This window comes from Molothrus ater, chromosome 3 (assembly GCF_012460135.2).
Source record: "Molothrus ater isolate BHLD 08-10-18 breed brown headed cowbird chromosome 3, BPBGC_Mater_1.1, whole genome shotgun sequence".
Lineage (NCBI taxonomy): Eukaryota > Metazoa > Chordata > Aves > Passeriformes > Icteridae > Molothrus > Molothrus ater.
This window is the reverse complement of record NC_050480.2, coordinates 985528-1013396: the sequence shown is the minus strand read 5'-3', so window position 1 is coordinate 1013396 and position 27869 is coordinate 985528. Positions and strand designations below refer to the sequence as shown.

The 27869-nt window shown below is 45.6% G+C and overlaps 1 protein-coding gene across 3 annotated transcripts in view; it reads left to right on the top strand.

The window, feature by feature from the left end:
* Window positions 1-27869, top strand: part of PLCB1 (phospholipase C beta 1) — a 330038-nt gene that overhangs the window by 291691 nt on the left and 10478 nt on the right. For 2 of the 3 annotated variants that reach the window (XM_036380015.2, XM_036380016.2), the window contains exon 32: window positions 17184-17248. The exons of the other annotated variant lie outside the window; for it this stretch is intronic. In XM_036380015.2, coding sequence (XP_036235908.1) covers window positions 17184-17222 — 39 coding nt within the window. In that variant the 3' untranslated portion in view covers window positions 17223-17248. The remainder of the gene's footprint in view (window positions 1-17183; window positions 17249-27869) is intronic. 3 annotated transcript variants of the gene reach the window in all.

Genomic DNA, 27869 nt, shown 5'->3' with positions numbered 1-27869 from the left:
AGGAAGGAAGGAAGGAAGGAAGGAAGGAAGGAAGGAAGGAAGGAAGGAAGGAAGGAAGGAAGGAAGGAAGGAAGGAAGGAAGGAAGGAAGGAAGGAAGGAAGGAAGGAAGGAAGGAAGGAAGGAAGGAAGGAAGGAAGGAAGGAAGGAAGGAAGGAAGGAAGGAAGGAAGGAAGGAAGGAAGGAAGGAAGGAAACATTGAGAATAGAAGGAAGGAAGGAAGGAAGGAAGGAAGGAAGGAAGGAAGGAAGGAAGGAAGGAAGGAAGGAAGGAAGGAAGGAAGGAAGGAAGGAAGGAAGGAAGGAAGGAAGGAAGGAAGGAAGGAAGGAAGGAAGGAAGGAAGGAAGGAAGGAAGGAAGGAAGGAAGGAAGGAAGGAAGGAAGGAGTGCATCAGAGAATGAGGATATGGACACGTGTAGGTGGTGTGGAGGAGAGGAATGCTTGGAGAGAGGCAGGAGGGAGATGGAAATTGGGAAATTTTGGTGTTCCATTGCCTGCCAATACAAAGCAGTGCCAAGATGCTCTGGTACAGGCTGTTCCAAGGTAGCTTCAACTGCCCCAGACTGGTGAATCTAAAGTTTAAGGAAGATTTATGAGTTGCACTGTGTGTCTTCAAAACAGAAGGAGTAATTCTTTTACTGTTGCATTCATTACAGATAGACATATATCTTTATATGCCTCTTTAATAACAAAAAGCAAGGAAAAATTATTAAAGTTAAGACTAAATGTTCTACATTTGCATTTCATTAGTTCAGGAATTTTAACTTTTGGAAAAATTAAAATTTTAAAAGAGAAATTGCAACTGTAATTGTGGTGTTAAGTTAAAGCCAACCCTCTTTTAAAGAGTGAGAATTGACACTCCAGGAACCACTCCTCTGCAGAGACAAGAAATTAATTTTACCTTGCATGCCATCAGATAAAAATATTTTATTTTATAAGAATTATTGGAGAATTTGCACAGAAGGCTCTTGGAAGTATTGAGGTGCTTCCTGACTGACAGAAGTGCTTTATTTGTTCTCATGGGAGCTTTGCTGGTGGCCATTTCTGCTGCACTCCCTTAGCATGGAGCAGCTCTGTGTTTTGATCAGTCAGGTATCTCTACTAAGATTTTGAATCTAAGATTTGAGGAGTAACTAAGTAAGGGACAGTAGGTTTTACTGTCAAGAAGAAAGACAGGCTGTATTTAATCTGTGATTTTGCTTGTGAAAACAAGTCAAAGCTGGCTATAAATTTGAGTTTTGCTTTTTAATGCTGTATGAGCAAAATTGAGTTTCTGTTGCTCATGATCTGCTTCACCTACAAACTGTTTGAAGGAGATTTTACTCCCTCCCTAAAAAAGAAACTCAGGAAAGTATCAAGTGCCTTTGCTGCCAATCCATGGAAAGCTGGGCAGCATTGCTTTAGTGGCAAGCAAAGAGCAGGGTAGGACATGGAGGTGTCAGATGGGAAATGGGTGCCATTTTCAGAGCTCAGAGGTGCAGTTTGCAGCAGAGCAGGGGCATCCCTGGCAGGGCTGTGCTGCAGCCTGGCTGGCACCTTGGGCAGCTCTGGCAGTGCCCTGGAAATGCCAGATGGAAATGCCAAGCTGGGAGAGGGCAGGGCAGTGTTTGTGATGGGGTCAAACCTGCCTGGCACTGGTGGTGCAGGGACAAGGTCACAGTGCTGTCATCCCCTGGGAACAGCACAGGGACACAGCCACAGGAGCCTTCCAGTGCTGCTTGTGGCTTGGAAAAATCACATGGTACACAGGTCATGACTTTCACCACAGAGAGAGGGAAAATCTCCTCCTGTTGGTCTTCCCCCTTGCCTGTGTCCTTCTCCATGCTGTGGTTTTTAAGGATTTTTTTCACTCCCTGAACTCTGCATTCTCCTGGCACATGCTCCCAGCCATTGGGCTTGGCTGTGTCCTTGTCCTCAGCCACTTCCAAACTGGGAGCTGTTTGAAATTCCTGCTGTTGGCTGTGGGACTTGGGGCACATTTTTGTCCCCTTTTGGCTTAGGCTTCATTACAGCCCTAGAAGCACATCCAGACTCGTCCCTGTGGCGCAGGGACAGCTGTGAGCAGAGCTGACAGCTCTGGAGCAGTTCTCCCTGTAGCCAGGGGTCTGGGCAGAGCTGTTTATCTCCAGGGTGATTCACAGGCTGGTGCCATGCACTGCCTGCCCAAGCAAGCATTTTGGATACCATCAATTTTTTTGCCCCTCTGACTTAATTTAGGCATTCCATGTGACACTTTAAAATAAAGAATTCCCTAGTGGTCCATTATGGAAACAGAGTTTCTCTTGGCCTTTGCCCAGTGTTATACCAAGGGATCACTTTTAAGGGCATCTATTGTAGCTATTGCCTAGAAAAAGCAGTTCAGCCATAATAGGTTGCTTGTGTACACTTTTGGCAAACCTTTAAATATTTACACTTTCTAATTTATGGTGTGTGCTCCCTTCCTTAAATAAAGAGCTATCCTGAATATTATCCATCTAACTCTTCCAAAAACACAAACTGGAGCACTAACCCAAACAAAACTCTTCCATTGTAGTGCTATTCTTAGTTTACCCCAGTTCCACACTATTTAAGAGATTTTTTTTTCCCTTTTGTGATGGTTCAGTGCAGGTGAAGCAGTTGCAAACTCCTGTTGGAAGGATCTAAAGAGCAAGCAAGGATGAGTTTTACTAAATTTCTCTCTTCCCTTTAGAAGACAGACTTGCCCCCAAAAGGACCTTTTTCTTCAAAGTATTGTTAACATAACAGTAGCAACCTGTGTTTTCTATGAAGGATTGAAAGATAATTAATTTTTAAGTTGAAACAAAGAGAGAAAAAAACCCCCAAACCAGTGGATTTGTCAGCAGAAGGAGCAGGGATGTAACTTCTGATGAAGCATCTCTGTTTACTTTGTTCTTGTTTAAGGAGACTCTCTTCACCTCTGTTTGTTTTTTGTGGCACCTTGTTTATAAACTGCAGGGCAGACAGTTCCCAGCCCAGCTCAGTGCACAGACACCTTGGCTCCTTTCCACACCACAGCAAATGAAGCAGGCACTTGCCCCCTGCACAGGCTTTTCATTCCCAAAGCAGTCAGACCCACAGAGGGGATGTTCTCTGCTGAGCAGCCCAGGGGAGCCTCCCTGCCTCACTCAGGGCTGCCTCTGTTTGTGAGGCCCCTGCTCAGCCCCTGGGCTCACAGCTCTGGCACTTCCAATGCACTAAAATGTGATTTATCCCTGCCACAGCCCTGTTCCTGCAGGGAGGTCAGCTCATCTCCGCCTCCTTGGGCAGCTCTGGCTCTGCAGAGCTCTGGGAGCTTCACTGGGGGCTGAGGGCAAGCAGGGACCTGAAATGTGTGACAGGGGCACTGCCCAACCAGGCCCAGAAAGGACCTGAAATGTGTGACAGGGGCACTGCCCAACCAGGCCCAGAAAGGACCTGAAATGTGTGCAGGGTCACTGCCCAAACCTGGGGCCACTGCCCAAATGGGGGCACTGCCCAACCAGGCCCAGAAAGGACCTGCAATGTGTGACAGGGTCACTGCCCAAACCAGGCCCAGAAAGGACCTGCAATGTGTGACAGGGTCACTGCCCAAACCAGGCCAGGCTGGTGCCTGCCAGTGAAGCTGTTCTGTACACAAGGGTGATGGGGAACAGCAGCTGAGGAATCACATCCTGCAGAAGGACACAGTGAGGGTTTCCCCTTGTGCTGTGAGGATCAGCTCTTCCAGAGTCTGATGTGCTGCTCAGGACTCAGCCACCTGACACAGTACTTTTAATATTGCATTAAACTTCATCCAAATACTTCATACAGGTTATTGTTCTCTGGATAGTAAAAGCTCCAATTTATGCATAAAGGTTTGGCTTAAAACCTGTTTGAGCTCCCTTTGATCTAAAAGGAAGAAGGAGTTTCTCTGATTTTTCTTTTTAAAAAGTGGTGCTTGGTATTTTTTCCAGGACTGTTGTGCTTTCCTCAATAATGACATAAATGCTATTTTTTGCTACTTCATCTGGATTATTTTCTCTCCCCAAACTGAATTTATGGCAAAGGAGAGAACTTTAGGATATACTGCTTTCCCATGTAGATCTTTTCTTAAGGCATAAAACAGATACAAACGCAGGAGCTTCTTTCTTCTGTTTGACTGTTTGATTGTAAAATATTTCTGTTTTCTCTTCCATCCACAACTGGAATATTCTTCCTAGTCATCTTCCCAGTCCTGGGAACTTCTTAACTTCTTGCTGAAGGTAACACCACGTGTGGCACACAGACAATGTGATTATATATTCTGAGAGTAGCCCTGCAAATCTTTATTCAGTAATAAGATACTTGGTTTGCTGATAAGTTTTTATTTTAGGCAGCATCCTGCCAATTATTTTCACTTACTCTGCCACCTACAATCACCTCATTAGCAGTGTCTACACTGTGATACAACTGCTTCTCCCTGTGTCTGTCCTTCCTTTCCTATGTTCCCCAAATAAACACTATTAATATGTGATGGGATGGTTTCCAGGCAGGCTCTGTCGCCTCCTCCCCAGTGTAAAATGGGATGTCAGACTTGTTTCTCTGCAGGCTTTTTGGGTTCTGTGTTCTCCTGGCCCGAAGGATTTGTGTTTTAGCAAGCATTCTGCTTTCATTTAGGAGAGTTACTGAGTTGTGTGTGCCCACATTCACCACCCCTGAACTCTCTGGTGCTGAACTTTCACCAGAGGAGCTGCTGAACACTGGAGACTTTTAGCAGTTCCACTTCATTTATTGGTGCCAAGCCCTTGAAATATCTGTCAAAAGCTGAGGAGATTCAAGTGGGATTAGGGACCACTTCAGAAATTTAATGTTTTCAGCACTGAAGTTCTTGTTGACTGATACTTTGACAGGAGCTAAAACTGGAACTGCAGGACTTAGGCCAGTGTTTGAGGGGTCAGGACCAGGAAGGTGTGCTCAAAGGTGGGAATTGTTTTACCTGTCTGCTCTAGGACTATTTGTCCCTTGGCCAGCCCCTGGTAGCAGCCAGGGGCAGAGGCAGAGCCCAGGTCTGAGCTGTGCTCTGAGCCAGCCTGGCAGTGTGGCACTCCTAAAGCCCTGAGCAATTTAGGGAAGCTGGCCTACAGTGACCAGATGTCACTTCCATTATTGTCACGTCCTTTCACAGTGGAGCTCATTATTGCAGAAATTCCCTGCTCCTGCTGATCCTGTAAATATACCTGTGACTTTGAGCAGGGACAGAGTTTCCCCATGACTTCCCACAGGTTTGGTTGGGAGCCCTCCATGAATTTTGTCTGTGTCCTGTCCCTGTTCTCTTCTCTGGAGCAGACACATGACTGTTGTCACTATTTCTTTGTGTGGTGCCAGCATGGGGTGCTGGCTCTTCATTAGCTGTCCATATGCACAGCAATAACTTCTGTAATTACTTCTGAGAGTGCCTTTAGGAAGCAAGGAGGTGGCACTCCCACATCCTCAGGCCCTGTTGCACAGGGAAGGGAGGCACCATGCCACTGCCCTGCTGGAGCAGATGTGCCTGGGATGCAGAGTGCACGTGCCACAAGTGGGCCAGCCATGACAGAAAAGGACAATTTTAATCAAAGTCTCTGCATTTCCCAAGCATTAGGCAGCAGCTTGCTGGGAGTGGAAGTGGGTCACACATTGTGCTGAGTGATTGGGCTTTGTCCTTTGCCATCTGGCAGCATGAATCAACGTCAGCTGCGTGCAAGCAGAGCTCTGTAAGGTGACCTTGGCAGCAGGAGCACCCTGGGCAGGGCCTGCAGGAGGCTCACCTGCAATCCTGGCAGGGAAAACCCCAAAGGAAGAGGGGTGGGACTCTGGGAGCCCTCATGGCCCGTTTGGGAGTCAGCTGTTGGGCAGTGCAGCCATGGGGTGGCATTGCTTTCATCTCTCCGTGGATATTCACACCTCAGAGCAGGCCCAAGGATCCACTGGAGCTCAGAGCAGGTGTAAATGACATGGAGGGTGCCAAAAACGCCCGGTCATTATGGTCAGTTGTTCCTAGAAATAGAGATTGCAGGTATTTATTACCCTAGGATATGTTTTTGAGGAAACCTAGCTTCAGAAGCAGTCTGATTTTAGAGGTCTCTGAAGCTGAACCTGGCAAAGAGAACAGGTATAGATAGAAGGTACAGATACAGTGAAAGGAATTTGTAGCTCAGTCGATGTGACACTGTCAAGACAAATTTAGCTGTGAGTTTTAAATGTGTGGGTCTGAAACAAAAATCAATAGACAATTCCAAAAAGGAAAATTATGTGTGATAAAAGTTCCTTGTGGTGCTTCCAGCTCAAACCAGTACAGTGTTTTTGTGCATTGAAGGCTTTGCTTGGTTAACTTGCATTTTGCTGCCTTACTTTAGGTGTCAATGTTTGAAATCTTTGGCTGAAGCTTCTTTCAGAGTGAATTATCTGCAGGACACAATTAGAATCCAGTTCTGATGGTTCCCAGTCCTGTTCTGAAACCACCAATCCCAGAAAGGAGTTTTGTGGTCTACTCAAGTTTTCCTAGTTGACTGCATTAACAGTGAAGTCAGAGTTTCCCCTGTATGGCAAACAAGAGGGGGGAAAGGCAGATTTATTGATTCCCAGGTTCCCTGCTAGCTGCAAAAAGGATTTAACACGTGCCAAAGCTGCAGCAGAGAGGTTCCCTGGTACCTTGTGGACAGCAGCAGCAGCATTTCCCTCTGGCACAGGGAAGTGCAGGAGCATGGAAGCCATCAGCTTTCCTCAGCTGCCTTCCCAAGCTGTGACTCATGTGGTTAAAAACACCACCACAAAAGCAGAGTACAATGCTGCTGTCTGCACACAAGCACTCTAATTTAAACCGTGTGGGGACTAATTGTCTTCAAAACCCAGAGTCATTGGGTTTCTCCAGTTACAGCCAGGCCCTACTGGAGTTTACAGCTTCTTTTGTCATTATTTTTGTTATTGCTATCATTATTATTTCTGAAAGCATTTTGTGGGAGCATAGAAGCGACTTCTTGCCCAGCAAATACATCAAAGCACATTTATCTGTTTCTCCAGTACTAAAGCAGGGAAAATACTGCTTAAAAGTGGGTGTGAAGCTGTTGTGAGGTGGTCAGGATGTGAGCAGGAGGCAGCCAGGTGTTTATACCTGCCAAATATATGGGGAATATATTGCCTTGTATTTTCAATAGATGAGGAAAAAATGGTATTTTTAGTACCGAAGCTGCTAAGAAGTACATTCATCTAAATTAGTGTGTCTCAGAGAAAGTTTGCAATAACTCATGGCACATGTCCATGATATATGGAGCAAGTAGAAGATCTAATTTTGCTTTAAGGTTTTTTTAGTTTTTTTTTTTTTTACGTAAGTATTATAAATTGATCTGTGACTCCAGGATGCCTTGGGTATATCTAGATTTGTGATCAGTGCACAGTGTAAGTTATTTTTAGATGTGAAATGCTCTTGCATCCACAAAGAGTGTGGTTATTCACTGCCATTAATGCACTGGGGAAATAAGTCATTCCAGGGCTTTAAAGTGGTTTGCAACCATCTTTGGCTCTACTGGATTTAAATATTTTCCCAGTTCTCATGAGCTGTTCAGTGGGATGAGTCTGTTTCTAATTGATCCCCCAGTCAGACATGACAGTGTGGTCTCCAGGTTCCAGTTCCTGTGTCTGGGTGAAGTTCAAGGACACAATTTGAAAGCCTTACACAAACTTCATGAAGGGCACTCGAGATGGTGGTCCCTGCTGAAATTGTGAATTCTCTCTGAAGTTCTCAGTGTGAATGGCAGAGGTTTGGATCAGTGCAGCAGCAGGCATTTCCTGGGCTATCACTGGAGTCTTGCAGAAATCCATGGAGTTGGATCATGGTGGGGACTCTCGGTACAGATTCATATCCAGAGCAGGGCTCAGAACTCCCCAAAGCCATGGCTGGAGTGCCAGCTCCATGTGAGCACTGTCTGACAGGAGCCAAGGGCAGCAGCATTCCCTGGTAATGTACAGACCTGGGGAGCAAATGGCATTGACCCAAACCTGGCAGCTCAGAATGCCAGACAAGGCTGGGGACACCTGCACAGGGAACATGGGCAGCATTCCTCATCCTGCTTGTGTAGGTGGATTCTCAGTCATTTCCCAGAATCTATTCATTTTGGGCGGTTTACATCATGCCATTTACTAACCAATTCAGTCTAACTTTTACTTTTAATTAGGAAAGTTAATTGGAAAATGTCCTTAGAAATTAGGTTTCTCCCTTGACATGCTGTAAATAAATAAGTTATGTTGGAAAACAAGATGAAGATAAACAAAGGGCTGTTTCAAGCCAGCAGAAAAAAAGGAGCAGCTTATTTCTCTCAACAACAAAACTACATTTTATCATCTAAATATCAACACATTAATATTTATGTTTGTCATTATTAATTTGATTACATTCTTTTAATAAGAAATGCAGATAGAATAAGCGTTATTGCAAATATTTGCTTGCCTTTGTATCACTTCCCATGATTTCTGCATGTTGTCAGTGGTCTGGGCTGCCCTGCAGCTTGGAGGTGACCCCAGCTGGGGCAGCTCCCCAGAGCCTGGGGGAAGCTGTGACTGAAGAGCTTCAGGCTCCCAGCCTCCTCCAGCAGGGCTCAGGTTTGCCCAGGGCAGGGAACTCCCCTGTCACTTCATCGTTCCCTTTCTGACAGCATCAGCACTGCTGCTTTATCAGCTGGATAAATGAGACTGAAGGGAACCAAAATGTTGGTGTTTGGTCAGAAGTGAGCAGCAGTGTGTGGGTTCTGGTTGTGTGATCCTCGGAGAGCTGTGTCCCAAGGGAGCTGGGTCCAGCACTCCCCTCAGCTCTCTGCCCTTCTCTCCCCTACAGTGAGATCAGAAACCCCAACTTTCCTCCTTCCTTGTGCTCCTGGCTGGAAATGTGAGTTCATGGCAGCAGAGTACATCCATGCACTTGATTAACTGGAGCTGCAGCAGCTCCCAGGCAGATGCAGGATTTGCTCAGCCATGCCTGCAGGAATGGAATCATCCTGGGGAGAGAAGAGGAGGGTTGCTGAGGATGCTGCCTGCTTTAGCTACACCACTTTAAGTCATCCATGAATTCAAACTGGAGTCCTCCATCTGTAAAAAATCTGGGCCCTGAGTCAATTTGAAATACAGGAGCATTTCAGCCTCCTTGTATTTTTCCAGGTGTTAGTAGGGCTCCCTCTCTTCAAGAAATGATAATGTTCATGAATTTGCAAGCGCTTAGTGCAGGAACAGAGACCCTAAAACCCTTGGCTGGTTCTGCAGGGGCCTCTCACAAACAGACAGTCCCTGCCCAGGTGCTTCCTAAACACAGTTTCCAACCAAAAGAATTACAGAAGTATTTGAGCAGGAATTAAGCACTCATACAATGGAGGACAACTTGAAGTACTTCTCACTTATTAAAAGTAGTGAATATGCATTCAACACAATTATTTCATTAATTATACACCTATTCTGTTTTCTGCCATGCTATTACTATTACCAAGCACTGTTTAAAAAAAATCTACCTAAGAAATTAATAGAAGACTGATTGGGAAAACTGTTTAAATAAGTATTTTTGGGGTGTCCAAGAAAATGCTAGTAACAAAGTCAGACTCCAATTATTGCTTTTGAATGTTATCTCCAGACCATATCTTCCAGAATGACCTTTGGCATCTTTCAAAAAATGGAAAAACAAAGGATAACAGTAACAAAAATTAATGCTGTTTTTCATAGCAGTTAATGGTTGGAGTTCTAAACTGTCCACATGTGCAGTGCTCAGGCAATTAACTTACCCGGGGGTGTGAAATGAAGCTGTAAAGGAGGTGTATCTCTGTGTCACTGAGGATTTGGTGCCAGTAAAGCAGCATTTGTTGGCACCTGGCTGGCCAAAGCTCTGGTGGTCTGCAGGGCTCTTTCCCAGAGAGCTTTTACCTTTCAGGGTCACTTTTGCCATGGTGCCCTAAACTCAGAGTTCTGGGTGGAAATGCAGTCCAGGCTGCTGAGGTTGATTAAATCACCCAAGATGAGCCTGAGCAGATTTTAGGATTTTGATGTGGGAATGAGGCAAAGATTTTTGGAGGGAAAAAAAAGAAGGGTTGATTTATTAATAGGCATTTTCCTGCTGTAAGTGCATCTTGTGTCAGTTTATGTGGATTAGGGAGACAGGGATGGCACAGCCCTCCTCTGTACCTCTGGAAGTTTGGTGTCATCACAGTGGAGCCCAGCAGGTGCTGCTCTCCTGGGAACTCAGCAGTTCAGGCAGTCTCAAATCCCAGGGACATGAATGCTCTGGGCAATGCACTGAAAGCACTGGGTGGGATCATCCTTCATTCGGGACCACTCCAAATTTCCATTTGTCATGGCTGTTCCCAAGCCTGTGTGCTTTCCTGGCTGACCTGTGTTCCAGAAGAGAAAGAATTGACCTGTTTGTGCCCAGCACAATCCGTTGGGAACATTTTTGTGTGGAGCTGACAAGAGCAGTGTGGGTGGGTGAGGTTAAGCCCAGATGGCACTGCAGATATCCCTTGGCACACAGCTGCAGTATTATTCTCCCCAGGGCAGGAAAGGGCTGCAGCTGAGGCAGAAAGGCTCAGATTTAACGTGCCCAGGGAGAATTGCAGGCTGTGTGCTCTGGGTACCCCAGGCTGGGCAGGAAGGCACAGCTGAGCCATTGTGCACTCCACAGCCTGGAAAGACAAATCTCAGCGCTTGCCTCCTGGCTGCCCTGCACACCTGACCTCCCTCTGCCTGCTTTGTCATGCCTCAGAGTAGCTGCTCTTACAAACCCTGCCATGGGGTGGTAAATCTACATCTAATGCCCCAGCTGAGTCAATAGCACTCTGGGTTGGAGCTAATTTTTCAGGCTTATATGCTGTTTGGAACAGGAAATCTGTGATTTTAATTAGCAATAAATAGGAAATAGTCTGCTGCGAATTGATCTTAAGCAGGTACTGCTGTACTAAATTAGTTCAAAATAAGCAGGATTTTCCATTCAGCAAATTGATGTTCAGACATCTTGGCTTTATTAGCAGCAGCTCCATTATCTGTCTGAGGCTAACTTTGGTTTCAGAAAGGAATGAAGCTGAAAATCTGTTCTTAGACACAAACAAATGAGCTTATCATAAAGTACAGAGCATCAGGGCAGAAGGGATTTCCCCCATGCAGTCATTTGAAGAACTAATTGTCATATGTATTCTGTCTTAGCTAGTAAATGGAACTAAAAACAATTTGTCAAAAAAATCAACATTTTTTGCTTGTTAATTCACAGCCATTTAATGTTTAATGAAATTCTGGGAGATGGCATTTTCTTGATGTGTTTGTGAAGATGATCCTTTCATCTGACACTTCATTAGGGAAAGGATTTGGATTTTGAATGTTCTTAGGAAATAAAGCTCCTTTTACTGCAGAGAAAACTGTGCAATCTGCTCTATTTAATACAGAGGAGGCCCTGAAATTGCCTAAGCCATCATGCTTGTCTGTAAGACAGGACCATGCTGTTGCTTTCAACTTCTAATAGTATTAAAATCTGAACCAGTAACTGGTATTTCGTGCAGTTTTGCAGATGGTCAGAGTGCCAGACTGGACTTTCTCTGTCTAACACTCATTGTAGTAATGGAAATACATTTCTGAGAAATGAGGTCCATTCTCTTGATCTCTGTCTAGCTTACGAGTTAGTGAATGTTATGCCACAGATGGTAAAGATGATAAGTAAAATGTTTTGTAGAGACAGAATTTCAGTGATGCTCTGCTTGGACCTTGTGTTGAGGTTTGGGAGTTTTGTTTTGAGCTGAAAGATGCATGTTCTGACTTAATCTGCTGGCATTTATGGAGCTGCTGTAAATTGCAGTGGATTTTTTTAAAGGTTATATCTAAAGTAGTCAATATGAAGCAGGAAGGGAATGTTCTTTGCCCAGGATGAGAAACAGGAGTGCCTCTGAAGACTGTTCTTGCTGCAGCTGGGTTCTGTGTGTCTGACTGAAGGGTGGAATTGCACAGGGTGGGTTCCAGACATGCTGCTGTTAAAGCAGACATTTTCACTGACATGCACTAGAATTGATCTGATTTTTTTTTGTTTGTTTGTTTCACTGAGTGAGATCAAAGCCAGGACCAAGCTCTTCCTCCTGCATTTCCTCCTCTGCCTGCCACACAGTCAGTCTTGGATCAATTGATGAGCAAACCCAGATCCATGCTGTCTCTGTGACAGGGATTTGAAGGATCTCCTCTGGTCCAGGGAAGATGAGAATATAACTGGGTTTCACAGCCTGCAAAACATGAACACAAGGTGCTGCCTCAAATGTCCCGTGCTGTTTCTGAGTTGCCACAAGGTGGATTTTGTCCTGAGTGTCTGTGCCTGCTGTGGGTGACACCCATGGGGAAGCACATCCCCTGCCCTGGCTTTTCTGGTTTCTTGCTTTGGCCATTCATCTTCTGTTAGTAATACCTACAGGAAAAGAGCCTGAAGCACATCTGACACATGATATTGAAGAGGAACTCCACACACAGAGCACAGCTGGAAACAAAGTTTGAGCAGGAGTCATGGGTTAGGAATTTAGGCCAGGGCTGCTTCTGTAAAGAGCAAGACAGTTTTTCTTGGTCCACTGGAGAGAATGTGCTGTTTTCCAGAGGGCCTGGGCTTTCCCAGCTTAGTGGCCAGTGAGCACTGCTTGCTTCTCCTTCAGCTGGCCAGAGTTTCAGAAGAGTTGCCCCCAGAGAAGAAGAATCCTTTAGTCAGCTGGAGCCTTGCTGAGAGCAGCAGAGTGCAGGAAAAGGAGAAGGCACTAGGCAGGAACGTTTCATTTCTAAAAATCTTGGGTTACTTTGATTGCACCATTGCTTAAAATGTTTCCATTTCCCTCAAACTGTTCTTACAGGTCTTCCCTGTCTCTTCAGTGGTGGCTTTGTGCTGCTGTGGTCTCAGAAAAGCCTGCAGGTGTCTGCCAGAGGCAGCACATGTGAGTCTGTGAACAGCTGAGAGCTTGGGATTACTGAGGGAACTCAGCCCTGTGCTGTGAGGCAGCTCTTGTGGACAAGCACGGTTTCCTTTTCCTTCTCCTGAGACACGTTTCTTCATTGTGGTTTTAAGGGGTCATTAACGGATAATTGTGAAGAACAGTCACGTTAACGAGAGCTGACTGGAGGTGTTAGATCAGCACAATTTATTGTGGGCACTGACAGGACTCTATGTGGCAGCAAGAAGAGAAATCCTGACTAATTATGGCAGTAGTTCTTTACAGGAATGGCACAATAGCTGAGAACACAACCCAGCTTTTCATGACAGCTTAGAAACCAGAAAGATAAAGTGCAGCTTTTTTGGTGGCCCTTTGACAGGTCACAGATCAGGACACATCCAGGACCATCAGATAAACCAGATTATATTCTGCTTCAATATTTTAAAAGCTTAAACATTTGCTGGATTGATTTCTGGACTTTCTGGTGTTTCCAGAAAGCTTCTGGGAAACCATTGTTAGGTAGACAGTGACTGTGAATAGCAGATAATGTTTAAACACTTCCCCTTGTCATCAGTGTTCTTCTACATCTGGTTTCTGTGTGTGTGTCTTCCCTAAAATGTTGTCTCAGCACTAACAAAAGCAACAGATCTATGGCTGCTTTATGATTTGGGAATGTGTATGTATTTTCTGTGTTTTACTACCTCTGTGTCAGAGCTTTCACCAAGAGCTGCTTGATGCAATGTCTGTACAAGCACAAAGGTTCAGCTCACACCACAGTCAAGAAGTTGCTCAGGCATTTTCAAAACCAGGCAATTTTGCAAGCACAGTCATGACCACCAGAATAGAGAAGAGCTTGAAAAATTCAGTGTTTGTTTTAATCCCCGTGTTTCTCTCTGACTTTCTCTTTCTTACACTGCAAGGCCATGCCTGGAGCTCCCAAAGCACTGTGGTAAATATCTGATGTGTGTCTGCTGCACTGCCATCTCCTGGATCAGGAGCATCCCAGGGGTGCAAGGGCACAGACTGTCTTGCTAAAAGCTCCATAAAGAACCGAGGTTTTGAGGGGTGCATACCCTGCTCACTGCTGAGCAGGTTATATCTGGTAACCCTTGGTTTCCTCTGCCTGTGGAGTTCATGCTACCCAGATATCTCTGTCACTTTCCATGGACTGTGTTTTGGTAAATAATCAAGGGGAAAATTCCTCACTCTGGTTAAGTAGAGGGGAGTTTGTTGCCAATTTTGAATGTTGCTTTTTGTTGAAATGTTTACTTATTTCTGATGTTCATCCTGCAGGTAGGTAAAGGCTGGATATTGGCAGATGTGTGCCTCCTTTGCACACCCAAATCCTGGTGTGTGAGCACAACGCACAAAGCACACAGACCTTTGCCCAAAGCAAAATGAGCTCTTTAACAGGGAGGCTGGCTAAAAACAGTGCCAAAAGAAAGGAAAAGTGCTCATGTTGCACAAACTAAGAAATTTAGCAAGAGGATGCTTAGTAGTGTTTTCCAAGACTGGTTTTAAGGGAATTTTTAATCCAATCTTAACCTGCTTTCAGTAGTTACAAACCTCACTGAAGTAACTAGGCCAACATCCCCAGCAACAAAATGTTTTTGTGCTGCAAAGTTACGTGTAATTTAGTAAAAATTGCCAATTTTCTGTGAGTTGCTTTATCTGATTTGTCTGTCAGTGGGAGCACAGAACCAGTGAGGTGCATAGATCAAAGGGGCAGGAAAATGAAGTGCATCAGGAGGAGGGATAAGGAACTGTGCAAAATTAAGTAGCTTTCTTATTTCACTTTGCATTTCATCTTATTTCACTTTACATTTCACCTTCTTTGCTGCTACAAACTGTCACCTTCTGCTTCCTCAGCTAATATTTTAGGTTCATTTTGCATGTCAAGATGGTGCAAGCTGTCACAGCCAGTGGCACCCATTTTCCTGAGCATCCTCTGCCCCACATGTATCCCTAACACTCTTTGTGTCAGTGCTCATGCCACAGCTTTACAGCCCACTGCCTGCCACAGTGACAAAGACTGCCAGGAGAAAATAAACAAAATTCATTTCTGCATCATTTCATTGCTGCAAATCAACATGAGAAGGTGGCATAGGTTCCCTTCCACACATTTCTATCAAATCCAGCCAGTTGTTAGCTAATGGTATTTTCTGCCTGCATTGTGACTCAATTAGAAGGGGTTTATCAATCTGCATGGAAGTAAAATGAGGACACAGTGCTCAGACATATTGTTCTGCTTCTTCACCCATTACCAAGGAAGTGACTCAATAATTGTATTCAGTTTAAGAAAATGCTTTGAGAGGAAATGTTTTGTAAAAAATATTCAGAGTACTACCTCGGTTTCTAAGCTCTTTCATCTTTACATTTTAAATGAGAAGCTTTATTTTGTGTTATTGTCTGTTTGTATTTCTTTTTAAAGGTTTCCATCTTCAGTTTCATTCATAACAAACCTGACACCTAAGCCAAAGCACAGGTGACCTCAGTGAGCTCACATGCAGTTGTTCCATGGCTGGCTGCCACCTGTGTGTCCCCTGTGTGTGACAGGGGTGCCACTGCAGCTCTGGCTGCTGGACAATGCAGACACAGAACTGTCCAGAATACAGGATGAAGGATAAAGTATATGATGTGGGAAGTCAAGACTTTGGTGGCACCAGCCCTGTCATGACAGAGCTGTGATTTAACTTCTGCAAGCAGAACCAAGTCCAGTGATAGACTCATGCAATTGCTCCCTTATGGAGCAGTAAATCACTTATTGCTGAAGTAACACTGATTTTAGAGTGAGACAAGACAGTTACCACAATAATTTAGCTCAACAGAGAAGGGAACAAGCTGCAGCCACTTGCAAATGGCAGGGCAGGGCTGTTTGAGGATTGCACTGAGCAACAACCAAAAGTCTCCCATTTTTTTCACTCCCTGGCTATAATTCCATGGTAAATGCAAGAACTAAGGAACAAACTTGTGTCTTTTAGGTTGCTGCTGGATTACCTTCAGGACTTGGCTGCTCCAGACCTTAGATCTCTCCAAGAGAGAGAGTTTGAGTTCAGGGTGCTCAGAGTGGTGTGAGATGCAGTGAGTCAGCTCAGCAGGACCTTTGGGACAATCTGACAGTCCCAGAGCTCACCAGGACCTTTGGGACAATCTGACAGTCCCAGAGCTCACCAGGGCCTTTGGGACAATCTGACATTTCCAGAGTACTCCAGGGCCTTTGGGACAATCTGACAATCCCAGAGCACTCCAGGGCCTTTGGGACAATCTGACAATCCCAGAGTACTCCAGGGCCTTTGGGACAATCTGACAATCCCAAAGCACTCAAGGGCCTTTGGGACAATCTGACAATCCCAGAGCACGCCAGGGCCTTTGGGACAATTTGACAATTCCAGAGCACTCCAGGGCCTTTGGGATAATCTGACAATCCCAGAGCTCACCAGGGCCTTTGGGACAATCTGACAATCCCAGAGCACTCCAGGGCCTTTGGGACAATCTGACTATCCCAGAGCTCACCAGGGCCTTTGGGACAATCTGACAATCCCAGAGCACTCCAGGGCCTTTGGGACAATCTGACAATCCCAGAGCACTCCAGGGCCTTTGGGACAATCTGACAATTCCAGAGCTCACCAGGGCCTTTGGGACAATCCTGCTGCTCCTTGATCTGCCAAAGCCAAGGTTCAGCTCCACAGATAAAGAGCAGCTTGGGATGAAGGTGGGAGCAGTGGGAACAGCTCCATGAGCAGTGTGTCCCAACATTTCCTGCCAGACTGGCTCCAGGGCCATGGGCTGGAGCAGCACCACTCCTGTAAGCACCTGGGGATGTCCTGGGGGGTTTTCCATGCAAACTGCCCTGAGTTCAAGGCATCAGGCATGATCACAGTCCAAGGCCAGGGGTGTCTCTTCCAGCACACACTTCAGGTGCATGGCTGATGCTCATTTTTCCCTTCAGACACATTTCCTTCCCTCTCCCAGAAAACAGTGACACTTCTTGCAACCTGCATAAGCTGCAACTTCAACTAAAGCTGGATCTCCCTCAAGCACAGCTGGAACATTGGAATACTCCTGTTGTAGCATGGAGTGACAGGTTGTGATAAATAGACTGTTTCTCTGACTAATGTGTACCTAGTCAAATATTAATGAGCCAGCACACAGAGCATGAAGTAATCTTTTGTTTTTCATTAAGTGCATAGATTAAAGAGATGTTGCTTTGCTTTAATGCACAGAATTATGTCATTTCAGCTTAGAGTAATTGTTAATCACCTCAAATTGAAATGATCCTTGGTTTTGTTTTAAAGAGCATAGAAGAACAAGAAGTAGAGGAAAAACAGAAGTAGGAATGGAATATGAGACTATAGTGAAAGTGAGTGAAAAATTCCCCTTTTTATCCAGTAATGCTGATGTTGTTTTCATTTTACATGTCAAAACCAAGTCAGGACCATCCACAATTAACTGCCTGGTGGTTTTTCTGAAGCCTTTGAGCAATCCCAGCCCTGATTATTACCTGCTAGCTGCATAACACGAGCTGCCACTGACCATGACATCCCTTTGAGACCGTGCGAGCGATTTGTGCCTTCTCCGGGTCATCCCCACCCCATCATCTGCCCCTGCCTGTTTTATGGATTGCTGCTTCTGCCCCCCTCAGTGCAGCCAGCAGGGGCTGTGTGTAACAGCATGACCATCCCAGCTTTCCTGCCACAGCCCTTGGGTCATGGGAATGTCCTCTGTTCTCTGCTCACAGTAGCTGCAGTACTGTCAGATCACAACACCAGGCACTGTGCAATTTCTCTCTGAAGAGGTAAAGGACATTGATTGATTGATTGATTGATTGATTGATTCATGTGGGGTAGGAATTGAGAGCATTTGAATGTACAAGTGGGAGGTGGGGAAAGGTGTTGAAGTAGGAATTCTGGGTACCTCAGAAGATTAAGCTTACCAAGTAGATAAATTAGGGATTTGTCTTCTGGGACACCAGAGTATGGGATAAAGATGGGATTAACCAGGGCATCACAGCAGGAAGAAGAACTGGGGGACAAAGAGAAAGAACTGGTGAATGGGGATCAGTAAAACAGGATTAGTGAAGCCTAAAGGGGAAGGCCAAAAGGTAAGAGGGTGAATTTTTCAGGCAGGAGGAAGAGAACAGAAGACAATTGAGCAAAGGCAGGCAAAGGCTGGTAGAAAGATGAAAGTGGATTAAAGTAAGGGGGTTTTCTTCATTGCTTTATGGAAGGGCTAATGATGACAGGATGGGGATGGAATGAAGTATTATTTCAGGTGTGTTCATTATTTTCTGTGTGTTCAGGAGACATGATTATGTTTAAGCAAACTTCCTGCATCCTCCTGCAAACACAGCCATGCCAGGAGGGCTGGGCCTTTCATTTCTAGGGGGTAGCAATCAGCCACAACTTTGTCACTAAATCAGGGAAACCCTGCTTGCTTTGTATTTTTATTTACTATTTCACTCCTACTGCTTTCTCCTGGGTGGCTTTGACATGCTTTGCTTGTTTGGAGAGAACTGCCATGGCTCTCAGTGAGGGCTGTGTTTGTTCTCAGCCTGTCTAGGGGTGTTGTTTGGGTTTTTAAGTACTGATCACAGCCCTGTCTATGGACATGCACTGGCAAGGAGGAGGGACCCAGCTCTGGGTGTTTAATTGTGGGAGCATGGATTGCAGAAGAATAAGAGAAAGTGCAGAAGGCACTCTCACCCCTGAGGAGTTCAGCTGCACTAATTACCAGGGATTAGAAACAGGCCTGCCCCTGATAGGCCCCAGGTACATCCAATGAGGGTTATAAGGCTGGGCTGGCTGGGTGAGAGGAGCTGGGGTCACTTGGCAGTGCTGTGGTGAGCAGGGAGTCGGCCATGAGGAGCTGCTCATGGGAATTCACAAAGGAGGCAGGAAAGTTTTACAGTAAGGCAACAGCAACATTTGATCTGTCCCCTGCACAGTACAGACTGAGTCCTGGGCTTTGCAGAAAGGCCAAGTGCTACCTTTGGTTTGTGAAGTGACTGTAAATTTGGTTTGTCAGGATTTTCTTTCTGTCAATCACCTGCTCTGCTCACCCAGACCCCACCATATTCCTCATGTGTGGATTCACATCGTTAGAGTTTTTTTAAAGGCTTTTACTGTTGCATAAGTGAACGTTTTTCTCAAATGCTTGTTAAAGATAACACAATTGCAAGTATTGTTTAGTTCTCCTATTGTGGCAGGGTTAGAGATTAAAACTGTGAGGTGGGGCCCTGATTTCATGAGTGCTGTTTTCCTCTTGCACACGGGCAAGGGAACTAAATGTGTATTTCCTGAGCACAGTGGTTGTGACAAAAGAAAGCAGAGCCCATAATGAATATGTTGGCACCTCCACAGTATTCCAAGGAGTGGCTTACTGAAGATGGCAAGATTAAACTGGCAATTGCTCACTAGGGGACTGGGATTTCTTTGTTGTTGTGTTTAAGTGACAGGAGAATATTGATTTCTGTTCCTGAGGGATGTGCTGTCTTCCTTTCCTGAAAAGCAGGAGGATGGGAATAGAGATGAGCTGCCTTGAAACAGCTCCCTGAACATTTGAGAAAGACAGAAGAACTTGTTTTAACTCTGCTCTTGTCATACATCACTTACATTTTAAATAATGAGAGGCCAGCCTCCTATCACCTGCCTGGGTCAAGTGAGGATATCTTGGGAGGATGCTGGCAACCCACGCAAATCCAATGGCTCCTGCACAGTTAAAAGGATATCAGACCCCAGGAAAAACTAGTGAACTAGTGAAAGTAACTCCTCATTACACCACTGGAGTTACTCCTTCCTTCATCCTGCTCTGAGCACTTCAGCCCCAGAGGCTGTGAGGAGGAGCAGGAGAAGCTGGGCAGGGTGGAAGTGTCACTCAGGGCACCTGGGAAACAAAGAGGATTGGCACTGAGCACTCAGGGAGCTCCATCACACCAAAGCCAATGTGAGAATGATGGGAAGAATCATTTTTATCCACCCTTTCTGTTCTAGGCTCTCACTGTTACATACACAGGACAGGGCATTTGGGATGCTGTGGAGTGCCAGGGTAAGGGAGGGAAGGCAGGGCAGAAGAAGGGAGTAAATGTTTCCTGCAGGCCAGAGGGGAATATCTCAGCTCCTGCTCTGGTGGAGTAAAGCCCTGGCTTTGGGCTGAACAAAGCTGATCACCTTAGAGAACGTTTCTGTGCAGGAGAGGCACAGAATCCTTCTAAGGCATGCTAATAGCTATGCAGAAACCTAGAGAAATTACCTAAATTACAGCTTCATTCAGGAGCTGCTTGAATCCTCTAGTGACTAAATGTTAGCCAGCTACAGGAGGAACTCCCAGTTCACCATTTTGTTTGTCAGCAGTAGACAAAATTTTGAAACAGAAAAGAATGTAGGTGTATGAGTCTGGTCTGAACCTGCAGCCTTTTTTTTATTCTATGCTTTTGCACTGAGATTTTTTTTTTTTTTTCTGAACAGGAATGGCTTTTAGGAAGTCTAAAAAGTAGAACCTAGAAGCTACTGCTACACTTCTCTCAGTCTTTAAGCTGTGTTTCAAATGGACACACTTAAGTGCATGAGGGAGTTTTTCAGTGAGGCTTCAGCCACATGCAAGTGCTGTCTAGGATCAAGCTGTGCTTTTTCCTAAACCTGGAATTTTGTCTTTTGGTAGCTGCTGCACATGTGGGGTAGGAATTGAGAGAGAATTCTGCACACCTTCAGCCTCCAGGTTCAGCTGCTGCATGGCCTGTGGGGATGGCACTGCACTGTGCTGCCTCTTCTCCTGACAGCTTTATTTTCATAAGGAGGTGTTCATGCCTGAATAAAACATATGGTGTGGAGCTTATAGGGCAAATTACTTCACAGCCTGCTGATAGTGAAGGTTAGCATTTCTAGAGACAGCTTACAGTCACTCCTCTGTGCTCCTCCTTGAGATAATTCCTATCAGTGCAGAAGTGCCTCTTGGGATCAGGTTTGCTCTGCAAGGTGTTATATAGGTCTGTGAGATCTCACTGTAGTATTTCTGTTCTCAAAATGCTCCTTTCTGCTGAAAATTTTGCAGGCTCAGTTTCCAGAGCAGAGGTTGAGTTTCAGAAATTGGTATTCCTGATGGGATTGACTTGCAGCAATTAAATGCTTCCCTGTCATTTCAGTAATCCACTTCACACCAATGCAGCTTGGATGCTGCTGGAGGGGGGGAGAGCAGCCTGGGAACTGCAGGAGCTGCTGGCAGTGATCCCTCACTGTCAGTCTGTCTGTCAGGGGATCATTGCAATTCCAAGCAGGGGCTGGTGCTCTCCATGCCATGAGGGAATCAATTCTGCAGTGACTTCTCCCACTTCCAGGGCAGTGTTCACTCCTCCTCTTGGCCTGGAGTACCCTTCATCCCCATTTGTATTCAGACAGGCACTACTGCAGCTCCCACTTGAAAATACTAATTGGTTGAAAATGAATTCCAATTTTTAAATGATTGCTTAGCTTTTTTACTTTTGAAGTGATCTCTTTTTCTACGACTGGAGTTAATTTCTCATAATATCAGCTGCCATGTAATGGTTTCAACTCTTAAGCAGATTCAATTCAGGGACACAAACCATGTTTGAGCATTTACATGGGCCAGGGTCCTCTCTGTTGGCTCCTGCAGGGATTGATTTAATGTGGGAAAGCAGTGAGCCTGCTCACAGCTCCACATCCTTCCTGGGAAGAGGTGTCTGTTTTCCCTTCCAGTCACCAGCAGAGAGGACATACTGTCACTATGGATGTTGCCTGCTCTGAAGTTGAAATATTCTGTGCCTTCCTGAAATCCCTTTGGAAAAGTTTTCTGGGCAACTAAGTAAAGCTTCATCACCAGACATCTGGTGAGAGTGCCCACAGAGTGCTTTTGTGTCCAATTCTGTCATTGCCCAGAGAGCCTGAGCAGGTCCCTCTCCACCCTGTGCTGGAGATGACAAAAAAAATACAGATCTTTGATTAATGTCTCACCAAAGGTGTCTTTGTACCTGTCCTCCCTGAACAGACTGCATCTTTTGTATGAATATTTCAGTAACATGATTTTTTCCCCAACAAAACCCGTGTTTATGCCAGTGCAGTAATTATGTGAATGTACTTAGAAATATTCAGCTGTCTTCCCTTTTTATGTGTGCCTGTGCATCCACCAGCACACAGACCTGCCACAAGAGGATTGACTCAGTACTCACCCTTGTTTCCTCCCTGTAGCTCATTAATATTAGTAGGAGGATGCTCTGCCTTTCCCTATTTAAAAGTACAATAACCAAGGGGTGCAGGAGCCAGGGAACTGCAGGTGGAGCAGGCAGAGGCTGGCAGGCAGTGAGCTGCAGTGGCTGGTCTGATTTAAAGAAGTTTCTCTCCCAGGTCTGGTTCTCTCCCTCAGAACATTCCAGCTGCTTTTATTGTAATTCCTGTGGCAGGAAGATGCCATTCCCAAGATCTCTGGAGCAGCTCCCTGACTGCTCTGCGCTGCGGGCACAGGGCATTTGGGAAGACAGTGCAGCCATTCCTTGGCAGGTGTTTTCCAAACTCCCTTGCTGGTCAGTGCTGCTGTGCAGTCCCTGCCGTGCCGGTGACAGGTGCCAGCAGGAACCAGCCCTGAGGGAATGGGACAAGTGCCAAAGTGTAGCTTCAGTCCCTCTGGGAAGCCAAATGTGAGCAGGCGAGGGGAGTTCAGCTGTCCTAAGATCTGCTCTGCAGAGACAGGAAGACTTAAAAGCGTGGCTTGGAGGCTTCTTGGAGAGCCTCGAGCCACAACAGCAGGAGAGATGAAAATTGGTGTCTTCTCCATGGTTATGGACCAGATATTCCTCTGCAAGCAGCCTCCCCCTGCCTTCTGAACGAGTGACTTCACCCTCTAAATCTCCCATCCATTGGGTTTGTCATTGCCCTGTGCAGAACGTCCTGGAGCAGCTCTCCTCCTGTTCTGAGTGCTGCTGCCTTTCCTTTGCTCAGTCCTGGGAGCAGCCATAGCAGGCAGTGGGAAATGGGCTGGGAAAGCAATGGGAAAATGGCTGGGAAATGGGGCAGGGAAAGCAATGGGAAATGAAGATGGGCTGGGAATAGGGGCTGGGAAAGCAATGGGAAGATGGGCAGGGAAAGCAATGGGAAAATGGCTGGGAAATGTGCATGGAAAGCAGCCGTGCAGCCTCAGCACAGGGTTCTCACCCCGTGCCCTGCACAGCCCCTGTCAGCCTGTGGCAGGAGGGAGCTGTAACTCAGAAATCTGAGTTCTCCTGTGGATTCTGTGCCCCCATTCTCTCTCCTGCTCTATCCAAAGGGCTGAGGAAATCTTTTTGTTAGCCAAGACAGCTTGGTGCTCCAGCTTAATTTTCATTGTGTAATTTTAAACACAGATCGTGCCAACAGTGCTGCAATTAATAGATAGCCTAAAGACTTATTATTTCAAACTAATTGATATGTAAGAAAGTTTAAATAACATAAGTGATAAGAATTTTTTAGGAATAACTTCTGTAACTAATTCAGAATAATCTTTTTACTGCTATTTAGAGTAACAGATGACTTTATTATTCACTCACCATCACTAAATCTAATGTCTGTCTGTATTTCTCTAATACTAAACAGATTTCCATGAGATGGGGAAGAGATGACATCTTACAGTTATTGTTCTAAAAGGTGTTTTTGCAAGTTAATAACCTCATTCATTTCTGATACTGTCTACTATCATTTGAGATAAATACTCCCCAAGTTCCAGATGAATTTCTGTTGCAGAGATGTGCACTCTGCACATTTTTAGAATAGGGCTCTAAAGCAAGAAACACGTGTTTTTAAAGTACCCTTTTGCTTCTCCAAATCACTTGATCACTTATGAAAGGCCTTTATTTTTCTAGTGTTCATTAAACTTATCTTCAGCTAGATTGTGATCAGAATTGGCATCAGAGAATACACTGTAAAGCTGTAAGACCTCTCAAGAACTTTTTAATGCTTTTGGAAGATGTTAAGTACCAAAATAATAATAAAACACTGATAGAGCATTAAAAAGATAAGTTCTTGTAATGGAAAGGGTTTTGTTCTATTGCCAGTGGGTTGTTTTTTTTTTCTTAAATAAGGTTTTGCATGGTGCAAAACCTTTCCAAGAGAGAAGCTACCAATAGTGAGACACATAAATGAAATCAGATTAAAAACAAAGTGGAGCTCCAGGGGGATCATGTTAGGCATTTTGATGGCATGCCTCTCAGTGGAAAAAAAAGCAAAGGGCTTAGTGAAGTTCCGTGAGCTTCATCTCAGCTCAGGCTTGACCCTGTGGTGAACTGAGCTTTGATGAACTGTGTTAAGCTCAGGGGGAGAGGAGGCAGGAGCAGCTCCGGCTCACACTGAGGTCAGTGAGGAGCTCACAGTTCCTGCAGCGGCTGTGGGGAGGCCCAGAGTGACCTTCCCGTGCCACTGAGCTCTGGGGGGACGGGGGCACCAGGGGAACTGACCCCCAGGGGTTTAAAGTTGTGCTGTCCCTTATCCTCCTGCCCCTGCTGGCTCCTAAGGAGTTAGTGTGTCCCTTTTGCTGGCAGCAGCAAGGTCTGACCCAGAGCTCAATGGCAGTCTCTGTAGAGATGTGTTCAAGAGCTCTTTCAGAGCGGGGAAGCGTGCCAGGGCACAGCCTCACACACAGGCCCTGTGACACATTTCTGTCACAGCTCCTCACTGGACATAGCCCACCCCACCTGAGAGCAGGCTGTGAGGCTGCAGCACGAGCAGGGTGGCAGCTCCTCAGCCAGAATCAGCATCAGGAGGCAGAAACACCCTCAGCAGCAGTGTCCCTTCCTCTGGGAGCTCAGGTGCTGCAGGGAGACCCAGATGGGGTTGGACAGAGAGAGCAAGGTCTGCAGGTGAGAAAGGCAGCTGCCCTTCTCTGTGGGAGGTTGTTATCTCTTGGCTGTTGGATTTTGAGCAGCAGCCTGGTCCCTTTTCCTGGTCCCTTCACCCTTTGCAGTTTGCTTAAATTGAAAAAGGGAGTGATGTTCAGGTGAAAACCCTGAGCCACTGAAACACAGCTTTTGCACCTCTCCTTTGAGGCAGATTATGATTACCCCCAGATCCCTGCTGGGTCAGGAGCAAGCATCTCATGCCCTTTAGTGCCAGCAGTTCCTTCCCTTGATGTGCTCTGTTTGCACCTGTACTTGTGTGGAACCAAACCCCACTTAAGCCAGTCACTGCCTCGTAGACTGGAGTGAGCTTTGGGTATATGCTGTACCAGGCAGGAGTTCAGGCTGCTCTGGGCAGCTTTGTCCTGTTGATCTGGCTTGATGAAATTACCTTATTTGTCAATTTTTGCATTGTGGGATGCTTGCTGGACATCACTGACATAAAGTTTTCTGCATGGGTCATTTAAACTTGATGGGTAATTAGAGAGTTGCCTAAGCTTGCAGCAGTCAGCGTTAATATGGACTTTGGAGAGAATGTTTAAATGAAAAACAACTGAACTGAAATATTAATCCCTTGAACTTAATCATGAGGATGGCTCAGCCAACCTCCTAGAGCATAGTACTGCTTAATCCAGTAACAGCAGTACAGACAGCAAGAGGAGGGTTTTTTCCTTTAAAGCTCATTGTAGTATCAGGAAGTAAAAACCTTCAGGCTATTTTTAATTAGGCTGAACCACTGGGCAGTGTCGCTCTTAGATTAAGCTCTAAAGTTTTTAATAGTTACAGTTAAAATTCTACACTAATTTTGCTTCTCAAGTGAAAAAAAAAAGCTAAGTGTGTTGTGTAATATAGCATGAAGTGATGAGCAGTGTGGATATCTGGATGAACTCATGGTGGAAGTGGAGGGATGTGAAGATAATCACAGTATATAAACACAGAGCAGCCCTCACCAGCCTCAGTGCCCAGTAGCAATGATACATCTCCAGTTGATGGCCATTGGGTAATAATGAACATATTCATCAGCACATGAGTTTGAACCCAGTCCCAGCTTTTTGTCATTGTTAAACCCAGCCTCAGAACTTGCCTGGCACTTGGGAGTACAAAGGCCAAAGTACTGAGCCATCCCTTCTGGAAGATGGAAGAGGAGGGAGAGTGGCTCAGTCTCCACTGGCAACTTCTGCCAGGTTCTGAATGGATTTTTTTTCATTAGCCTGTTATGTTCAATGGGTCTGTCACTAACTTGGCTCATTATCTGGGGAGAGTCAATGCAAAAGTCTCTGCTAATAGTGAAGAGGAAGCCAGATTCATGTTGTTGATGAGTTAGGAAATATTTTGGAACAGCCTTCACTGTTACAGGGGGGTTATAGAACTGCAACTGCTAGAAAAGGTTTTCAAAGAAACTTTGAAGGCTTTGATCTTTTTTCAGAGTGTGCTTGCTTTCCAGTCTAGAAACATTCATTTTCAACAAGATATTAGGAGAAGGACTGACTGCTCAGTAATTTTCCAAGCAGACCTTTCAGTGGGGCTCCATCTTGCAAGGCTCCTTGGCATGGAGAGCAAGGTAAATTCCAAGTGCAGCAGAGGCTTGATCAGTGTGATATTTCTGAGCCAATGGTGGCAGCTCCCTGCCATTGTAGGGCCATGGGGCTGGCAGTGAGGGTGTACCCTCAGGAAGGTGCTGTCTGGAGAGGCACAGCCCTCAGTGTGTGTCTGGAGCTCCTCAAAGCAGGCTGGAGAGTCAGGGCAGAGCAGGGCATGGCAGTGAAAGGAGCTGCCAGACTCAGTCACAGCCTGAACTGTTCCTTGGCTTCCAGGAGCACAGGGATGCCCCTGCAGAGAGACAGACAAAGGGATTCTTTATCTCCTCTTCATTGTCCTATTGGAGGAGAAGGCTCAGAGGGAATTTCTGTGGCACTGACCTGTTAGAGGTGTCCTGCCAAGAGCCAGACACAGACACACTGTCATTACCTGTTAGCAAGGTGGATGTGAGAGACTGGGAAGTGCTTTGTTAACCTGAACCCAGAGTTCAATCTAGGTGAGCATCCAAAAGCTCTGCTGGGGGTTCCACCACCTTTTCTCCAGATCTGAACTCCAGCAGCTCCTGAGCCCTCACACAGGAGGCCTTAAGCACCTGAAACTTTCTTTTCTTGTCTCTCCTCTTTCCAGAATTGCCAGAATCTCTCATTTAGGGGGACAACACCGCTCTCAGGCCAAACACAGTAAATATTGAGTGCCCTGCAGGCTCCATGGCTGCTGGGGACATCCTGCTCTGCAGCCATGGTGCTGCTGCTGCTGCTGAGTCCTGTGTTCTCGCTCTGCCTGGGGTTTGGAATATTTCTGGGATATATTGTTGCTGTTGTAACCTCAAGATGTCATTTAAAATGAGTTTCCAAGGGACTGTCATGACCTCTTGAGATGAGGATTACAATACTGCTACTCTTGGAAGGCCTGTGCTGTTTACAGGCTGCCTTGGAGGCACCGTGGAAGTGGAAAAATATCATTTATTAGAAGGTAATGGCTGCACTGATCTTTTTTGTTGTTTGTTTGTTTTGCAGTATCCAAACTATGGACAGCACTTTAAAAAAGGACCAGCTAAGACGCTCTCTTTGAGCTCTGTCACTCGAGTTATTTACCCTGGACCCACCCCAGTAAACCAAGGGCAGTATCTGCTGATAGATGAGACTTCAGGGGAGCTTCTCTGGATTTATTGCATTGAAACTGAGCAGATTCTCCTTTGCTTACAGTGGAGACAGCTTACTCTAGTGATGATGAAAAAGAACAGAATCTCAGAATCTACCCTTAAAATGCCCATAGAAAGGGGATTTTTTTTCCTGTTCATTCTAGCTCAAATTATTTTTATTCATATGCATTATGAGGTGCATAGGTCATGCTTTTATGGTGTTGTCTAAGAGCCACTTGACAGCTTAAGAAAGCATTTTATCCTCAAAAGCAAACTGTTACATGAAATAATCATCAGAAAGAGGAGTAATTCCAAGTATGCAGCTTACAAGGCACAGAGCAGGGCTGTGCATGAGAATAAACTGCCAGACTTTTGAAGAAACAGGAAACGAGTTACTGTGAAGAAAATCCTTCCACAGAACTCAGTGCAGGC